This window comes from Penicillium mononematosum (genome assembly GCF_028829835.1).
Source record: "Penicillium mononematosum strain IBT 11891 chromosome Unknown utg000003l:1.0-8172316.0:1.0-8177699.0, whole genome shotgun sequence".
NCBI classification, from domain to species: domain Eukaryota; kingdom Fungi; phylum Ascomycota; class Eurotiomycetes; order Eurotiales; family Aspergillaceae; genus Penicillium; species Penicillium mononematosum.
In genome coordinates this window covers 6,710,774-6,729,144 of record NW_026643273.1, presented here as the reverse complement: position 1 = coordinate 6,729,144, position 18,371 = coordinate 6,710,774, and the positions used below count along the sequence as shown (strand labels likewise).

The following is an 18,371-nucleotide window of genomic DNA, read 5'->3' as shown; positions in this document are numbered from 1 at the left end:
ACGGTAATCTGCAAAGCTAGACCTACCTCATGCAATGAAGTTCGAGCTCACGCCGAAGCATTGAGTAACTGAGTGATCGCAATCCAATCTATTTCAGATGAATGATTCAATGATCCAATTCCTTTCTAAATACGGAGTAAGTATAATGAAATAGAATTTCCAAATTCAAATGGGTGGTGGGGGGAAAATCATGTTTCATCTGCCATGTTGACGTCCGTTAGCGCCGCTAACTGGCCAACTAACGCAGGGTGACGGGACCAGTGTGACGAGCGTGCATATGGGGGATCCCTGTCGGCTGTAAACAGAAATAAAAATAGAACACTGCAGCTATTATTATGTTGACTTGAGTTATAAAAGAAACCTCAATCCTAAGTAACTCATCGCTAGTAAAAGAAAACGAAACCAGACCCCTTAGATGGGTCTAGGAAATTGCAGTACTCGCAGGTGTGATAACAGTTGTGGATTATCATGTTTTAAAGCGTAAGAGATTCCTCTTTTTATCGTACGATTCTACGTATATGATTCTCAGCCCAAATTTTGTGTTTGTTACTACCTAGGTATATACCTCCCCGAGGGATCAACAGTGGTCAGCATCTCTTCATATAGTAGAACTGCTGAGACTAAGATCACTAATACCACTGGAGGTGACATTCAATACTTTTTTGAAGTGGAGTTAACATCAGAGGTTTTCCTAGAATCCAAGCCTAACTTATTATGCGACACAATATGTTGCGCAAGGGGACATGGGCTAAGGGATGCCACGCCAGCCATCCCTAACTCCATTTCTGATGCTGCCCCTCCCATTGAATCTCCCCAGGAAGCCATCCAAAGTATAGTATATATAACTTAAATTCTATCTTGTATAGAATGCATCTCATACTCCTCCTCCACCACCCTCCACTCCCGCGTCTGGTGAATAATCAGACGTCGTGAGTGCTGACTATCCTGCGACTGCCGGGAAGCAGTCAGATCAGCTTCATCCCTCTCTCCTCGATTTGTTGAGTAGACGTGGGATTGATTGGTCGATGCACTCTTTCCAGTAGGTGTGAAATACGAATTTTGGCCCTTTCCGTTTGTGACGCCCTGTCCCCATCCTGTGTTGAATGAAATAACAAACGGTTTTAGACATGGCACTGTAGATACCATAATGCTGGAGTGAAGAAGAACGGCGGTCACGATAATTGCATCAGATAGATGCAAAGGTGCGTCGGGATGGAAAAGGGAGTGGGTGAGATAGTTTTGGCGAAGTATGATCAAGATGACAACCCTGAATATCGCGGAAAATGATTAGTTATTGCAGTCCTTCTTCATTGAATTCGCCTTTGCGATATCACACACTCACGGAGCCCTCGTCCCAAACGCAAAAACTACTGCCCATTTTTGCTTCCACCGCATCTGAACCCCCCACACCAGTAAAATACACAGCGCGAAGGTAAGGATTTCCGTAATCACGTCGAAGACAGTGATAATTTTCCAGGCAACTCCCTGCTCTCGCTTGTCAGTTGGGTGGACACATGTAAGCAAGTATAACTCACGATACTGCTACAATGTTGGGCCATGGTAAATTGGTATGGCGGGAAGCAGCTGAGGGCAACCGCAAGAATCGAAGCAAGCATCCACGCCGTCACCACGCCAAGAAGAATCTTGGAACAGAGCAAGTAGCTCTCTTGCCGGCCGAGTTGTTTGAGAAGCAAACATATGGAAATCTTGGCTGTGCCGTGTCCAGCCAGGAATAAAAGGTTCGCTGCGTAGACATTCTGAATGAGCATCCGTCAGTCTCCGTGTCTTTAACCTCTCTTCTTTGTCTTCGAATGGCATTGAAAGTCGAGTTTGGGGGTCCGGGGAAGGGAAGGCGACCTTTCCAGCGCGTGTTAAGTTCGACACCGAGCTTTCGTCCTCTGATCGGCCTAGACCATGGGAAATTGCATCCATGATTGTTCCGACATGGGCGACGGCCATTATCTAGCAAATCAGACCCGGTCAATATCAGAGATGTGTCACAGATTCAAAGGGTGGTGGGATTAAGGGGGAAAGAGGAAAGGTTGGGAGAGGAGAGAGGAGATAGCACAAACGAAGACTTACACTGCCGGCAAACACTACCACATCATCAATCTTGACCGGTCCATTGATTGCAAGACGCATGTACAGTCGAATCAGACTCACTATAATCATCCACGTCATAAACAGTGTTTCAACGATGACAATCAAGCCACTTCGATTTGTCGCAGAGACTGCATAGGGGGAGACGGACTCCATGAGGGCTTAGGTCGAGACAGGCGAGATGCGACGGGGACTAGAAAGCAGAGAAAGCAGAGTTTTCGCGATGTGCCATGGTTATAGCTTTGGAGAAATACTGGGGCCATGTTCGCGGATGAATGAATCGTAGGATCAAATGAATGACAGGGGTCCTGGAAGACTTGATATATCGAACATATAATTATCTCCTGTAATAAGTCCACGGGTTTGTGTACGGTGTACGTAAGTAGACCCTAATATGGTCTTATAGTATTAATTAATTTTGGGAGTTAATGAATTACAACCTACACTTCGTCTAAATCTCGTATTTTCAAATCACCCCCAAGTCTCGAATTGAAAGGCCTATTCCCAAGGGTCAATATGCAAACGAGATGATATGTACTTAATGGCTTGATCTGAATGTGAATCCAGGAAAAATCAGTAGAAGACCTAAATTATCTAGGGTAAAAAAAAGCTTGTGCCCACGGGGCACGGGTTATATTATCTCGGCGCCATGCGGTTACGAAGATCAGCATAAGCTTGGCAAACCCCTATTATATATAATCTTCTTCCGTATAATAACGGAATAGGAGCTCTAGATGGCTTAGGTAGTGTATGGTGGGGCGGGATCTCCAGACTTGGCCCAGGCCATTGTTCGCATATGTACGAAGACTATCTAAGTACGTATAGTGGGTAGAGCTAACCCGGGAGGAAGGATTAATATAATAATTGACCAATCAGATGGTCTCAATAGAGTGCGTACATAGCTGGGATTGTGATCCTGAACGGGCCAGAATTCGGCGGGACAGCTAACGGCAGACCTCAGGGCATTCTTTTTTCCCTTGAACAATATTAATCCCGCATAAAAAAGCCTAGTGTATAAAGTACTCCATAATAATAATAAAAACCATCTAGCTTGTTGGGTGTCTTACCACCGGCATGCCCCTAGTGGTGCCGTAATGCATCGTACTTTGGTCGTTACCAACCACAACTTTTGCTTGTTGACCAGGGTTCACCAGATATATAAAATATTTTTACAACATACATATTTTTACTACCGTAGTCTATTATCGTTACAATCATCTACCCCTGTGCCTACGTTGCAGCCTTCTAACCGAAAACACGGCTACATTCTCGCCCTAGTTGCACCATCGTTGATTTAAGATTCTCAATTCCCTTATCTACTTCCTGCTCTTCCTTTCTTTCCTTGTACTGGTTTCCCCTCCACCCCTGTTTGTTTATCCCCCTCACTCACTAGAATTGAATTTACCATTTTTCACCATGGGGCGCGAGGACGGAATCATGTTGAACGTTCAACATTCCTCGGTGGAGACCTCCTCCCTGAAGGCCCCCTCCCAGAGGGAAGGCACGGCGCAGGACAAACAAGACATGTGGCGTGTCGGGCGAGACCAAGAACTGAATGTACGCAACTCTGCTCAGCTTTTCTGAGCCCCCCCATTCCAAATCACCAATACCAGTAAAACAGAAGGAAGAAAGAAATGACACGTCCTGCAGAGGAACTTCAGGTTCCTTTCCGTACTTGGGTTTACAGCGGTGCTTATGTGCACCTGGGAAGCAGTTCTCTTGTAAGTCTCCATAACTAAACTAATCGATATTTATTAAGATAATCAACTTCATTATATTATTGGATCGTGTGCTGACCGTTGACATTATTGGATTAGTGGTTCATCTTATGGATTGACTAACGGTGGCAAAGGGGGTATGATATATACTTACCTAGGAGGCCTGGCAGGGTTCAGTTTCGTGATCTTCTCAATGGCTGAAATGGCTTCCATGTATGCATAGTTCACATGTCTTGGCAATGAGATTGCTAACCCTTATATTCGATTTCTCTAGGGCCCCATTGTCCGGTGGGCAGTATCATTGGGTGTCCGAGTTCGCACCCCCCAGTTCCCAGGCCCTATTGAGTTACCTCACTGGATGGATTTGCGTATTGGGTTGGCACACCGGTATTGCAGGATGCAGCTACACGGTGGCTAACATGATGGTTGGTGTGATTGCCATAAACTACCCTGACACGTATACGTACGAGCGTTGGCATGTCACACTGCTTGTCATTGCGGTGGCCATAGTAGCCTTGATGTTTAACACATTCCTGGCCCAGAAGCTTCCCTTGATCGAAGGTATTATCTTGATTGTGCACTGCTTCGGTTTCTTTGGGATTTTGATCCCACTTTGGGTGTTGTCCCCTAAGGTTCCTGCTTCTGAGGTATTTGGCTCAATCGAGAATCGGGGTGGATGGGATAGCAATGGACTGGCGTGTATGGCGGGACTGGTTGGACCCATCTATGCCTTGATTGGTATGTCCCCGCGTTGTTTAATCTTATTTTGCCCATTGCTAACAATATCCCCGGAAAAGGCCCCGACTCAGCGGTTCATATGGGTATGTATCCTGTTATTCCCCAATCCATGGAGGAGACGACTAAGAAAGTAATACAGCGGAAGAAATCCGAGATGCATCCCGGGTGCTCCCCATGGGCATGGTATGGACACTAATCCTCAACGGGTCCACCGGCTTGGTCATGATAATCACATTTGCATTCTGTGTGGGCGACATCGATGAAGTGCTCAAGTCTGAAACAGGATTCCCCTTCATCCAGGTTTTCCTCAACGCCACGGGATCAGTCAGCGCCACGACAGGCATGACAGTAGTGATCATGATCATGCAGTTTTGTGCGGCAATCAGTAATGTCGCTACAACCTCCCGTCAGATCTACTCTTTCGCCCGAGACAAGGGTCTTCCTTTCTCCGACTTCTTGGCACAGGTGAGCTCTTTCACGCACCTTCATCCAATGCTCTGACTAAAACGGGGGAAACAGGTCAACCCAACATTCACTGTTCCACTGAATGCTCTTTGCGCCAGTCTCGTTATCGTTTCTCTCCTCTCCTTAATCAACATTGGGTCTTCTGTGGCTTTCAACGCAATTATGTCCCTCGGCACAGCCGCCCTTCTGTCCTCCTACATCATTTCCATCACCTGCGTTCGTCTTCGAAGATGGCGCAATCAGCCCCTACCACCGGCACGTTGGAGCATGGGCAAGTTCACCCCAATCTGTGACACCATTTCCATCATGGTTTTGCTGGTGATATGGATCTTTAGTTTCTTCCCCTAACCAAGAATGTGGACCTGACTACCATGAATTGGAGTGTGGTTATCTTTGGGGGCGTTGTTGTGGTTTCACTAAGTTATTATGTACTTTATGCCCGGAAAGTGTACAAGGGTCCAGTGACGCGGGTAAGGATGATGCAGCAATAAACAAGGGAGATATCACTTGGTAACCTAGCGGGAGCTGAAAAGTTATATAGCTATTACAGTTAGATCTAGTAGCAATAAAGACACTAATTCTTAGAAAGCCAGCGATGCTCATTATAATGATAGGTAAGGAACATTTGCAGAATTCTTAATCTTTCAACGATTTGAAGTAAGAACCTACTCCGAAAGATGTATGATGTATCTAGATGGACGTATTTTATTGAAATACACCATGCACCATTTGATATAGTATTGCCCCATTTGTCCCCGGAGCGTAAATTGACCTCGCACTAAGCTTGTCTTGGCGGCGGAGCCCTTAACCGCCTCACACCTTTCAGCTGTCTCTCCCACTCAACTTCAGCTTTGGTGAATTCTTATTCTACTCCTTCAACGGCTTCACACAATGGCTGCTGATCCTGATCTACGAATTTATGATAGCTTTGGCCATTTCAAACTCACCGACGGCGATGGGGACTACTGGCTGTTTGGGTATGGTAAAGGTCTGCGAGTGGAATCATCTGTACTAGCGAAAATCATACACCTTGAAAATCTCCTACGAGAAACGACGCAACGAATAGAGTCCCTTGAGCGAAGAATGCGGCCTATACAGAAGTTAGAATCTAACAATGATGATTTGAACACCCTGCAAAAATACGAGATGGAGGTCGACGAGCTCAAAAGATTGAGCGTTAACATGGAAGCATACATGTACGCTGCGGAGTCTCAGCTTCCGGAAAAACCGCTAAAGAGGACTTACTACAAAATCAGACAGAATCCTGCCTGGTATCTTCGCGAAGAGCTCATTAATGATTGCATACGGAGGGGTGGATGTTGCGGTAGGAACTGCGGATGCTGCGTACATCGTCATCTATCCCAAAACGGGAGAAACGGAATGGGGATTGGCCATTGTACAATGGAATGTTGGTGCTGTGAAGTTTTTCGCGGGTTTGAGAGTACTGAAGAAGAGAAGGGAGAGCTCAGAGAAAGGCTGCACTCTACGATCAGTAACCCAAATCCCTCATACCAGTTATCACTGGCGGAGAGCTACTTCTGTATGCCGGGAATGTTTGGGCTTGGGAGGATCTCCTTTGTCAGAGCCATCGCGTGGTATTGGAAGAAAGGTGGTCCGTGGCAGTGGAAAAGAGTGTCGAATTGGCTTAAATGACCTAGGGATTGGATGAAGATTGTGTTACGTCCATCCTCCATAGATGAGATGCCTTAGTGATAGGCAGACTGAGCCTTTTTGCTTGCTTGCTTGCTTGTTTGTCTGTAGCTCAGGCCTTCCAAAAAGTCTTTCTCTTGAGTGATTGAATACAACAGATTTCTCTTCTTTCTCCCCGAGTGCTTAGTTTCGTAGCCCTCAACATATTATATTATTGCTTATATTTTGGGCGATTAGTTAACTTGTTACCAGTCTAAACTTTGACTTATAGTAATTGTTGAGGGCTACGATACTGGAGATCTAGTGAGATGCACTAGTATGGGAAAATCGGGAAGAAGAGAGGTGTGATATGAAATCTATGGAGAGCAGGCTGTATATGAAGCCTATGATAACAAAGAAACAAAAAAAATGGCAAACTAGCAAACTGACAAAGCAAAGGCTCAGTCTGCACAAAGAGATAAATACATCTCATGTATGTCAACAGTAATTAAAGGGATAAGTCGCTAAGAAATTGCCTGTTTCTCGTACTTGAGATCAATTTTAGTAAAATAGGCGCGTCAACAAACCCTATAATGAAAAGCTGCTACTTCATATTTTCCCATGGTAAATTTTGACTACCCGATAGAAGTCGATCCACTTATTATAAACTGAAATTGATAATGTTGTGGCTAAGCATCCTTTGATCATCTTTGTTGCGATGGGTTTTTGTATGTTCTTATGAGGCATATCAGTATCTCTTGTGATGATCAAGGAAGCCTACAATCAAGCCTACTAGGGAAGCATTGCATTCAATACGGGTGCAGCTGGAGCGATAGAGAGTCCTTCATTATGTGTATGAGTGATTGCTTCTTACAGTGAGCTCATTTCCATAGAAAGGAGATCAGAACAATCTGACATAAAATTATAGACAGCACATCCCGGACAGACCCCGGGGTAGCCAGCGCACAGGTGTGACGGCTTGCATTAGGTTTAGGATGTGTCCTGTCCAGCAGTTGTTGCCAGTGGCGAATCGACCTTGAACCTTTTCTTTGACCCGACACTAGTCCAATTGCCCTTCACTGCGTCATGATACGACTTTACGGACTGCTCCTTCACGATGCCAGCGAATGCCAGGAGCGGAGACCTTTTGTCCGTTTTCGGGGGCTAGTAGGTCGTGCGCGTGGGAGTCACAGTGGCGGCGGCGAGCACGAAGGGTGGTCGAAGGGCTGGGTTCGGTTGACCGGCCCAAACATGTCGTCGTCCATGCTCCACCGCTGAGTCTGCGCCTTCTGCTTCTTCTTGACCTTCTTCTGGGCGGCCGCCAGCTCAATCATGGCGGCCTCCCGTTGTCCCTTGGCGGACTTCGGCTCCTCCTCGGCTGCCTGGGCCCGCGACTCGCACTCCTCTGCTTGTTTCTTGGTGGCCACGACGACATCGTCCTTTTCCAGGCCACATTGAGGGCACTGTTCGCGGCGCCTATATTAGCTGTTAGTATCTGTCTGGTATCTGAGGACCGAGCACCCTTCTACGACTCCTCCTATGGAACGATTCAAACTTACTGGGTCCTCGTGAAGGCGATGTTCGCCCAGCACTTGTTCCATTCTAGAAGTGCCTGGAAGGTGGCCCAAACCAGGATAACTCCAAAGGAGTAGCCAACTGTGTGCCATCGCGGATCTCAGCGACCCAGTTTGTCCCCAAACTACCAGTGCTTGTACTAGCACTGGTGGTGGTGCTGGTGCTAGGGCTTGTGGTGATGTCGGGGCTTGACGTGGTTGCGGACATGATGAAGGCTTCTTGCCGCATTGAGGGCACTCTGCGCAACGCCTATAGTAGTAGTTAGTAATCGTTTGACATCGAAGGACTGAGTAGCATTCTTCTACTCCTCCTATAGGGAATGATGGAACTTACCTGGCATTTTCCAAAACCTCATTCCCCAGCACTTGGCCTATGCTGTGAATGGGTAGTGGTGCAAATCAGGACCACACTGAAGCAGATCTCGAGGATCCTCCAATAATGAATATCTGCGACCCAGCTTGTGCACTTCCTGGGGCCGGGCTGAGAGGTGCCGGTGCTTGTGTCTTGCGTGGAGAAGGTAGAGATAGTTATTCTTGAAGAATTGTTGACAGGGAAGATCGGGGGGAAAGAAAAAAAGGAAGGAGATAAGAGCAGCTTACTAGATTAGGCTAGTGCATATCGAGTCCTCAGCACCTTCCTCTTCCTGTCGACTATATGGTTAACAACCACTTTATGCTGTTCTTGTTGCACATCGTCTACATATAGATTTCCCTGGGCTAACCTTGGAATGTAGGATATATTTGCACATTTACTATCATACCTCTTACGCTATCCACGAAGCACAAGAAGATGAGCAGGAACGGTTTGAATACCACTAGATCTCTCTAAAGTTTGCGAGGAGGAGAACGAATGCTATAACGAGAGTTGAGGATGTGTTCTTGAGTTGCAGATAGTGGGTTGCTATCATTTTACGTTAACAAATACGATGTCGCAATCCAGGCTGACTGACTAGTGCTATTGAGGCTGTTAGAGACATCGAAGCCAGCAGTTTACATTATCGTGCTGTCAATCTCGCGAGTTCGTTCAATGAAGGGGATCCGTTAACTCCTGGGCGCTTCATTAGGCTGCAGCTGGTACGGCTGGAGTCGGACTGAAAGTGGAATATTGTCCGATGCACTAGTGGGGGACCGATGTAATCTCTACCGGATGTCCACACTAATTCATATACGAGAATTACGGGTAGTGCTTACTGTTGGCGTCTTGATGTCTCTAATCAAATCCAGCCAACCTCACCTACGACGGGGTTGAGGGACCATCATGACAATCAACCCGCTTTTTTTCCTGGCAAGAAATGTGGGTAGTCCTAGCCGCTTCCCGGTATATGACATCCATGCAGATGACGACTAATTCTCCTTGTCATTGGAGCTATAGCAATAATAACGCGGGGATAATATCTATAATATAATACATCTAAGGAAATAAACGACATACAGTAATGCTACCACCAAAAATACCACATGATATAACATAATCATTCCAAAAATATCCCATCACTTATTACGCGCCCGATCTAGGAACGAAGTGGCATGTAAACCTTAGCCCCACCATTTGGCTAACAGAGGCGCCCATCTACTGGATGAAGGGCAGCCCAGCGCATGGGCCCCGTGGAGCGAGGCTTTCGATTCTCTGGGCAAATCTCTTAGTGAGGCTTGGCTGAGTCTTGGTTATGGTTAGGGGACTCATGCGGCATGGACCTGGCAGCTTTTGTGAACATAGTATAAAGCTATTGAGACCTCGAGCGTTTATCTGTGTAGGCTTTGCACCTTGAACAATGACATGATATATACGAAGTATTTAGACCCGTACGGAGTATAGACTAATAAAGACTGCCCAGGTGTCCGGCCCGCCCCGGGGGTCCTACCACCGAGTGTGGGTCATCCAGCTAGGGCCGTCTCCAATCTTTCCTCTCCAAGCCCCTCCTGCGGAGGCAAGACGGCAGAAGATTGGCCAATTGCTGAATCTTCCATAATACGATACAAAACGTGTGATTCGACAAAGCATCACGGTTATTCAGTGCTGACCACCGACGAACGAGACGGTTGTCGGTCCACGTGGCGGGGTATACATGGGAGTCAATCAACCCTGCACAGGGGATTATGCCACATATCGTGGTATAGATTATGTAGACTCGACACCGAATAGAAACCCCTAAAAAGCCACACCTGCTATATATATATACATACCCACATGGCTCTTGGTGTTCTTCGTAGTACTCTATGCATCATTATATTCCAATAACCAAGCGCAGAAAATATGGCACCCTGTCCGAATGAACCTATTGCTATTATCGGCAGCGGCTGTCGCTTTCCAGGAAATGCGAGTAGTGCCTCTCGTCTCTGGGAGCTGCTTCAAGACCCCCGGGACTGTCTGACTGAGATCCCGAAAGACCGATTCAACTGGGAAGGCTACCACTACGCAAATGGACCACACCACGGTAGCAACATAACCAAGTATAGCCACTTCTTGGAGGAAGATATCCGCAAATTCGACCCACAATTCTTCAACATCCAACCAGCAGAGGCAGAGGCGATTGACCCCCAGCAACGATTGCTCCTGGAGACCGTCTATGAGGGACTGGAGTCTGCTGGTCTGACGCTTGAAAGCCTCCAGGGTTCCTCAACAGCCGTGTATGTAGGGCTGATGAGCTGCGACTATACTGATGTGGTGCAGGGTGATATCGACTGCATACCGAAGTATGCGGGCACCGGTATCTCACGCAGCATTCATTCAAACCGCATCTCCTACTTTTTTGACTGGCACGGGCCGTCTGTGACTATTGACACTGCTTGCTCCTCTAGCATGGTAGCTCTTCATCTCGCTGTGCAGTCGCTCCGAAGTGGAGAGTCATCGGTGGCTGTCGCTTGTGGTGCAAGTTTGATTATCTCACCCCGTATGACTCCTCCGTTTCCTATTCTCTCAAGTCTGGTGGGCTCTAGCTAATTTTGGCTTTTAGCAAACTATCTCATTCTCAGTCACTTGAAAATGATTTGTCCCGACGGCCGTGCGAAGATGTGGGATGCGAGTGCAAATGGATACGCCCGAGGCGAAGGTGTTGGCGCCATTGTGCTAAAAACGTTAAGCGCAGCAATCGCAGACGGCGATCCAATTGACTGTATTGTCCGCGAAACCGGCATCAACCAGGACGGCCGCACGCGCGGTATCACCATGCCCAGCAGCGCAGCCCAGGCGGACCTGATTCGAAAGACATACCAGCGGGCCGGACTGGATGTCTCTAAACGAGAGGATAGACCTCAATATTTCGAAGCTCATGGGACTGGGACAAAGGCCGGGGATCCTAGGGAGGCTGAGGCGGTGCATAATGCCTTTTTTGGGGGACGGGAGGAGGGCCTTGGCGAGGATGATGCTATCCATATTGGATCTATCAAGACTGTCATCGGTCACACCGAGGGTACTGCTGGTCTTGCGGGCTTGCTCAAAGCGGCTCTCGCGATTAAATACGGCTATATTCCGCCAAACATGCTGTTTGATCACCTGAGCCCGGCGGTAGCACCTTATGCAAAGCATCTTCGCCTAGCTACAGCCCTGACGCCATGGCCCGTCCTCGACAAGAGTGTACCAAGACGGGTAAGTGTTAATAGTTTTGGTTAGTACCGGGAACTGCACAGCAATAGGTGCTCAAATTTGGGATGACTGCTAACAATTACACCATGATAGGCTTTGGCGGTGCAAACGGACACGCTATCTTGGAAAGTTATGAAGACACGAGACCAGTCCACGCGGAGCCTGGCGAGCAAACATCAACAGTGACGACGCCATTTGTCTTCTCAGCTCAATCGGAGCGGACCCTCGTGTCAATACTGCAGAACTTTTCCGAGTATCTCAAGTCTGGTACCGATGTAGACCTGCGCAGTCTCGCTTCCACTCTGCAATACAAACGGTCAACCTTCAGCGTGCGAACAGCAATCACGGCACTTAGTACCGACGACCTTCTATCTAAGCTGAGCATCAAGCTGTCAACAACGGAAAACCCGGTCGGTGTCAAGCCATCCCTCAAACATGATGGACGAATCCTCGGTGTTTTCACAGGACAAGGCGCACAGTGGGCGGGTATGGGCCAGGAGCTGCTCCGAGCCTCCCCCAGAGCCCGTGAGATAGTGCAATCCCTGGATAATTCATTAGCAACCCTTCCACGAGAGAATGATCGTCCATCATGGACAGTTGAAGAAGAGCTCGCGAAATCGCCGGAGAACAGCCGCATTGGGGAACCAGCTATCTCCCAGCCCCTTTGTACTGCCGTCCAAATCTTACTTGTCGACATGTTACAGAGTGCTGGCATCCGCTTCCATACCGTCGTGGGACACTCGTCCGGTGAAATTGGCGCTGCATACGCTGCCGGCCTCGTCACAGCATCTGATGCCATCCGTATCGCTTACTATCGCGGTGTTTATACGAAGCTCGCAGGTGGGAAAGAGGGACAACGGGGAGCAACCATGGCAGTTGGGCTATCACCAGATGGGGCCCGTGAACTATGCGAAGATCCCGGTTTCCATGGGCGTATTTCGGTCGCTGCGTATAACTCTTCGACAAGCGTGACCATCTCTGGGGACGATGATGCCATTAACGAGGCGAGGCTGCATTTGGATGAGCATAACAAGTTTGTCCGGGTGCTGAAAGAAGATATGGCTTACCACTCACATCATATGCTACCCTGCGCACAACCCTACCTAGACGCATTGCGGTCGTGCGGTATTCGCCCAGTGTCGCCCGAAGGTCCTTCGCCCGTTTGGCTTTCCAGTGTCTATCCGGGCGAAGCAATGTCAGAGGCTTGCGCTGGGCTCTCCGGCGAATACTGGGTCACTAATATGACCCAAACCGTTCTATTTGCTGGAGCGCTGGAGGCTGCGCTCACCACACGAGAGGGGGGGATTTGATGCAGGACTCGAAGTCGGCCCACACTCTGCCCTTCAATCGCCAGTTCTGCAAACAATCCAGGACATAAGTGAGGCCAAACTCCCTTACAGCGGAGTCCTTTCGCGGAGGAAGAACGACCTCACTATATTTGCGGAGGCATTGGGGATGTTGTGGACTTACTGCGGGCGCGGCACAGTCGACTTTGCCGGCTATGACCGGACGTTCTTCTCCAACGCAAGCAAGGTATCCTTTGTACGGGATATCCCAACCTATCCGTGGGACCATGAACGATCATATTGGTTCGAATGTCGTAAGGAAAGGGCAGGGCGCAACCGACCTGGGCCAGTGCATAGTCTACTCGGTGTTCCCTACGGCGATGCCACGGATACGGAGGTAACATGGCGAAATTTCCTTATTCCGAAGGAGATCCCATGGCTCTCCGACCACCGTCTACAAGGTCGGGCGGTGCTTCCCGGTGCGGCATATGTGGTGATGGCGTGCGAGGCGGCATTATTGAAGGCGCAAGCTGAGGAGGTACGGCTTATCGAAGTCTGCGACTTGGCCATTCATCGGGCCATCTCGTTCAGCGATGAGACTACGGGCGCCGAGGTGGTTTTAACCTTGTCAGATATTGAACGGACACTGACACACAGCGGTTCAGGCGATGAAATCTTCAATGCGAACTGGACAGTGCAATCTCCGGCGAGCGAGGAGACAGACAAATTGAGTCGAATTGCTAGTGGATCTGTTTCATTGCACTTAGGATTATCAGAGGCCAGCGTGCTTCCCGGCCGCGCTCTTGATGATGTCCTGCCAAATATGATTTCTGTCGACGTCGATGAATTCTACAGCACACTCTATGAGTTAGGGTACGGATATACTGGGGCTTTCCGGTCTATTTCCCGACTGGAGCGTAAAATGGGGCACTCGTATGGTTGTTTTCAGCCTCAAATATCGCCCGAGAATTCGATCGTGCATCCTGCATTGTTGGACGTCGCATTCCAGGCCTTGTCTGCGGCCGCTAGCCACCCCGGCGATGGAAGTCTCTGGAGTCTACATGTACCGACCGGCATTCGCACGGTCAGGATCAATCCATACCATTCCCACCAGTCTGAAATATTGTCGTTTTATGGGAATGTCCCCAATTCTTCAGAGGCCGGAGACGTCACCATATACACCGATGCAGGAGACGCTTTTGTCCAAATTGAATCTGTCTCAACGGTGCCCTTCAAAAAGGCTACTGAAGCGGACGATCGCAACATTTTCTCTGAAGAGGTTTGGGCACCGGCAGACCCTGATGCGAGTTCCGTCATTATAGAGGGTCGTGCCACGGCCGACGAAAATGGAGCATGCCCGTGCGTGTGAACGAGCGGCCCACTTCTACTTGAAGAATCTCAGGTCTGAGGTATCGGCTCTGCAAGAGTGCAACACCGCGTTGCATCACCAACAACTACTAGCTTGGGCTAGTCACCTGGTTTCGGAGGTGGCCAGTGGCAAGCGACGACATTGCGAGGCCGACTGGGCAAACGACACGGAGGAAGAAATACAACGGATATTTAACAGATACCCCGACAATATTGACTTAAAACTCATCAAATCCATGGGACAAGCTTATCCATCTATCGTTCGGGGAGAGTCAAATCCCATAGAGCATCTCACCAAGGACGATATGCTGGACAAATTGTACGCCGAAGGACTTGGGTTCTCCGTGGCTAACACCTGGGCTGCTCGTCTTATCAAGCAAATCTCCCATCGGTATCCTCAGATGAATATTATTGACATTGGTCAGTTCCGTCCCGTCTTAAGTATTATTATGGTCTAACAATAAACATCAGGGGCCGGGACTGGAGGGACAACTAAGATGATACTCGACCATCTTGGCTCTGCCTTCAAATCCTATACATACACTGATACCTCGAAAGCTTTCTCCGACCAGGCCCAGGAGATGTTCAGCCCTTATACTAACAGAATGGTCTTCAAACCCTTCGATATGGAGAAAGAAGCAAACAGCCAGGGGTACGAGGAGCACTCGTATGACGTTATCGTCGCTTTGAACGTCCTCCACGCTGCCAAGGACATTGAGAAAGCCCTACAAAATGTCCGTTCCTGCTAAGGCCAGGTGGGTACTTGCTGCTCCTTGAACTGACAGACCAGGAGCCCAGCCGGATCGGGTTCCTGATGGGCGGGCTCCCTGGCTGGTGGCATAGCCAGGGAGGAAACAGGAAGTGGGCGCCAACATTATCAACGGCCCAGTGGCATTCTTTGCTGCAAAAAACAGGGTATTCAGGACTTGACACGGTTGCCATGTCCCAGGATGGACTTGCCAATCCCTTTTCAGTTTCAGTCACACAGGCAGTTGATGGCCGTGTTGCCTTCCTTCGACAGCCCCTTTTTTCGAGGACTACACTGGATGCAGAAATGGAAGATCTTCTCATTGTCGGCGGAGCAACGCTCGAGACTGCCAGGCTGTCCACAGATGTCCAATGCATGGTTGGCCAGCGTTTCCGTACGATAACAGCCATCGAGACACTGGAGGAAGTGAATGACTTCTTTGGAGATGACAACCTACCGACCACAATCCTTGTCCTGACCGAATTGGAGATCTCCATTTTCAAGGAGATGTCTGCCAGTCGACTACAGGCCGTGAAGATGCTCTTCGCAAATTATCACAATTTACTCTGGGTCACTCGTGGTTGCAAGAACACAGAACCCTACAACAATATGATAATTGGGCTAGGCCGCTCTGCCAGCAATGAGCGAAAGGAACTTCGACTGCAGTTCCTCGACGTCGAAGATGGCTCTGCTACGGTGGCGCTGGACGGTCGGCGTCTCTCTGAGATGCTCTTGCGTCTCCGTTTCACACAAATTTGGGAACGTGAAGGCACTCTTGACCAGATCCTGTGGACGACCGAGCCTGAATATTGTACGAGCAAAGATGGTCGTCTGTTGATTCCACGCATATGCCAACAGGAAGCCCAGAACAGCCGATATAACTCCAAGCAACGACAGATATCGTACGAGGTTTCACCGACCACAGACATGGTCTCTATCGCTTACTCGGAGTCGTCATCCAGAGGTTTCAGACTTGTGACGGAAGCTCCCTCCAGCACTAACTTGTCGTCAGAGCACTCTGTATCTATATGCGTGTTGTACTCCGGTCTCTCGGCGCTCAGGCTAGTGGGCGGGCAGTATCTCTTCCCTATCATCGGCAGGTGTATGGATACCAATGAGACTGTCTTCGCTCTTTCGACGTCAAATTCGTCGCTTGCTGTTATCCCACAGGAGTATGTTGTCTCCGTCACGGTGGTATCTGGACAAGAAAAAGCCCTACTTCTTCGACTAGTCTGGGAGCTAATTGCCCACACCATCATCTCGACTGCCACCAAAGGTGAAACCATCTTGACTCTGGGAGTTGAAACAGAGCTTCTCGAGATCCTACGGTCTCACGCCGATAAGCAGGGCATATCCGTATTTACCGTCACCGATGACCCGCGGTTGAAGGAAGATGCCCGGTCCATTTTCATCCACCCTCTGGGATTCAAAAACGTGCTGAGAGCCAAATTACCCTCTAGCATGTCAGCATTCCTGAATCTATCCTCTTCAGGACCCACTCAGGATAACTTGCATAAGCGTCTGACCTCCGCTCTTCCGAAATTCTGCCAAGTTCACACTGCAGCTACCTTGTTGTCACCAACCTCCTTCTCTAGGGCCTATCTTCATGGTGCGTTACTGCACGATCTGATTGCTGGAGTACCACCCGATGCATATCAAACACTTTCCGGGCCTCACGCGGACAGGCTCACGCGCACCATCAGACAAGTTCCCCATCTCAGCCGAGAAGACGAAGAAGCATTTACAATCGTCGACTGGGGTGCTGATAATACCGTCCCCGTCGATATCTCACCTGTGGATCATGGAATCTCATTCCCCGCAGACAAGACGTATCTCCTTGTTGGGCTGACCGGAGATCTCGGACAGTCGCTGTGCGAATGGTTCGTCCAGAAGGGAGCCAGGCATCTTGTTTTGACCAGCCGGAATCCCAAAGTTGGGCACAAATGGCTCGATATCATGAAGGCTGCAGGTGCAACAATCAAGGTCCGTGCAATGGATGTTACAAATAAGGCATCAGTACGGGCCGTCTACGAGGAGGTCTATCAGACCCTCCCACCCATTGTGGGCGTGGCAAATGCGGCCATGGTCATGCAAGATATCATGTTGTCGAACATGGAGGTTGACGATCTACTAACAGTAATGAAGCCCAAGGTGGACGGTAGTCGGTACCTTCACGAAGTGTTTGGCGACAATCATCCACTCGACTTCTTCATTTTGTTTTCCTCGCTTAGTTTGGTGGTTGGTAGCAGTGGACAGAGCAACTACGCTGCGGCCAATGGCTACATGGCCTCCTTGGTGGGTCAGAGAAGGGCGCAAGGCCTGGCTGGGTCAGTCATGCATATTGGCGCCATTATTGGAGCCGGATACATCACGCGCACTGGCCAGCTCAAAACTGGAGCTTTGAACGCATTGGGAGCCTACCCTCTCTCGGTTGCGGACTTCCATCAGCTCTTTGGGGAAGCCGTACTAGCTAGTCCTCCTCACTCGGGGCGCAAGCCAGACATTGTTACTGGCCTCCGGACGATCAACCCAGAGGTCGACGATCGCGTGCTCTGGCGATCAAACCCCAAATTTTGCCACTTATGGAAGGTTGAAGAAGAAGAAGAGATGCAGACCAACGGTGGTGCAAAACGATCCATAGTGTCTGTCAAGGTCCAGCTGGCCGAAGCGACAAGCAAAGCACAGGCCAGGAAAATCATCCAAGGTATGGGATCAGGCGACCGTCCTCCACGTTCCTATATCTAACTTGAACGCATATAGAATGCTTCTCTGCCCGCTTGGTTGTTCTGTTGCAACTCAATGCGGGTGATATGGACGACAATGTCGCTATTGTTAAGCTAGGAGTGGATTCTCTTGTTGCAGTCGAGGCGCGATCTTGGTTCATAAAACAGTTGAACGTCGATATCTCCGTTCTGCGTATTCTGAGTGGTGCGTGTGTGATCGACCTTGTGGAGGATACGCTGGAACTCATTGGACCGGAGCTGCTTCCTAAGATCAAGTCCGACGGACAACAGGCCTAGTCGCATCAGGTACATATGTAGTGTATATAAATAGTTAGCCGCTTTACACGGTGATTTTGGTGGTCTTTTTGGTGGTCTTTTTTGGTGGTTTTTCTATACATACTCTTAGGTATTTCCCTGGATGTATTTCTTTCATATATAT

The 18,371-nt window shown here is 49.0% G+C and overlaps 5 protein-coding genes across 5 annotated transcripts; 3 read left to right on the top strand and 2 right to left on the bottom strand.

The window, feature by feature from the left end:
- Nucleotides 1–846: 846 nt before the first annotated feature.
- Nucleotides 847–2,256, bottom strand: N7519_007582 (uncharacterized protein; the record flags this gene model as incomplete). The annotated part of the gene is made up of 5 exons (XM_057294358.1): nucleotides 847–1,267; nucleotides 1,343–1,485; nucleotides 1,536–1,757; nucleotides 1,858–1,962; nucleotides 2,083–2,256. 5 exons carry the CDS (start codon nucleotides 2,254–2,256, stop codon nucleotides 847–849), a joined length of 1,065 nt encoding a protein of 354 aa, XP_057149169.1.
- Nucleotides 2,257–3,516: 1,260 nt separating this feature from the next.
- N7519_007581 (uncharacterized protein) lies at nucleotides 3,517–5,512 on the top strand (the record flags this gene model as incomplete). Its single annotated transcript, XM_057294357.1, is given in 8 exon segments — nucleotides 3,517–3,657; nucleotides 3,751–3,821; nucleotides 3,918–4,031; nucleotides 4,093–4,556; nucleotides 4,616–4,639; nucleotides 4,696–5,021; nucleotides 5,076–5,339; nucleotides 5,357–5,512. The coding sequence occupies 8 exon segments, from the start codon at nucleotides 3,517–3,519 to the stop codon at nucleotides 5,510–5,512; spliced, it is 1,560 nt and encodes a 519-aa protein (XP_057149168.1).
- A 400-nt stretch (nucleotides 5,513–5,912) lies between these two features.
- N7519_007580 (uncharacterized protein) lies at nucleotides 5,913–6,453 on the top strand (the record flags this gene model as incomplete). Its single annotated transcript, XM_057294356.1, has 2 exons — nucleotides 5,913–6,217; nucleotides 6,282–6,453. Coding segments are annotated over 2 exons (477 nt in total), but the record flags the coding sequence as incomplete, so codon positions are not given.
- A 1,187-nt stretch (nucleotides 6,454–7,640) lies between these two features.
- N7519_007579 (uncharacterized protein) lies at nucleotides 7,641–8,432 on the bottom strand (the record flags this gene model as incomplete). The annotated part of the gene is made up of 3 exons (XM_057294355.1): nucleotides 7,641–7,794; nucleotides 7,842–8,126; nucleotides 8,281–8,432. The coding sequence occupies 3 exons, from the start codon at nucleotides 8,430–8,432 to the stop codon at nucleotides 7,641–7,643; spliced, it is 591 nt and encodes a 196-aa protein (XP_057149166.1).
- A 2,046-nt stretch (nucleotides 8,433–10,478) lies between these two features.
- N7519_007578 (type I polyketide synthase) lies at nucleotides 10,479–18,229 on the top strand (the record flags this gene model as incomplete). The annotated part of the gene is given in 8 exon segments (XM_057294354.1): nucleotides 10,479–11,115; nucleotides 11,179–11,829; nucleotides 11,901–13,039; nucleotides 13,077–14,405; nucleotides 14,416–14,881; nucleotides 14,933–15,199; nucleotides 15,217–17,913; nucleotides 17,970–18,229. 8 exon segments carry the CDS (start codon nucleotides 10,479–10,481, stop codon nucleotides 18,227–18,229), a joined length of 7,446 nt encoding a protein of 2,481 aa, XP_057149165.1.
- Nucleotides 18,230–18,371: the final 142 nt, after the last annotated feature.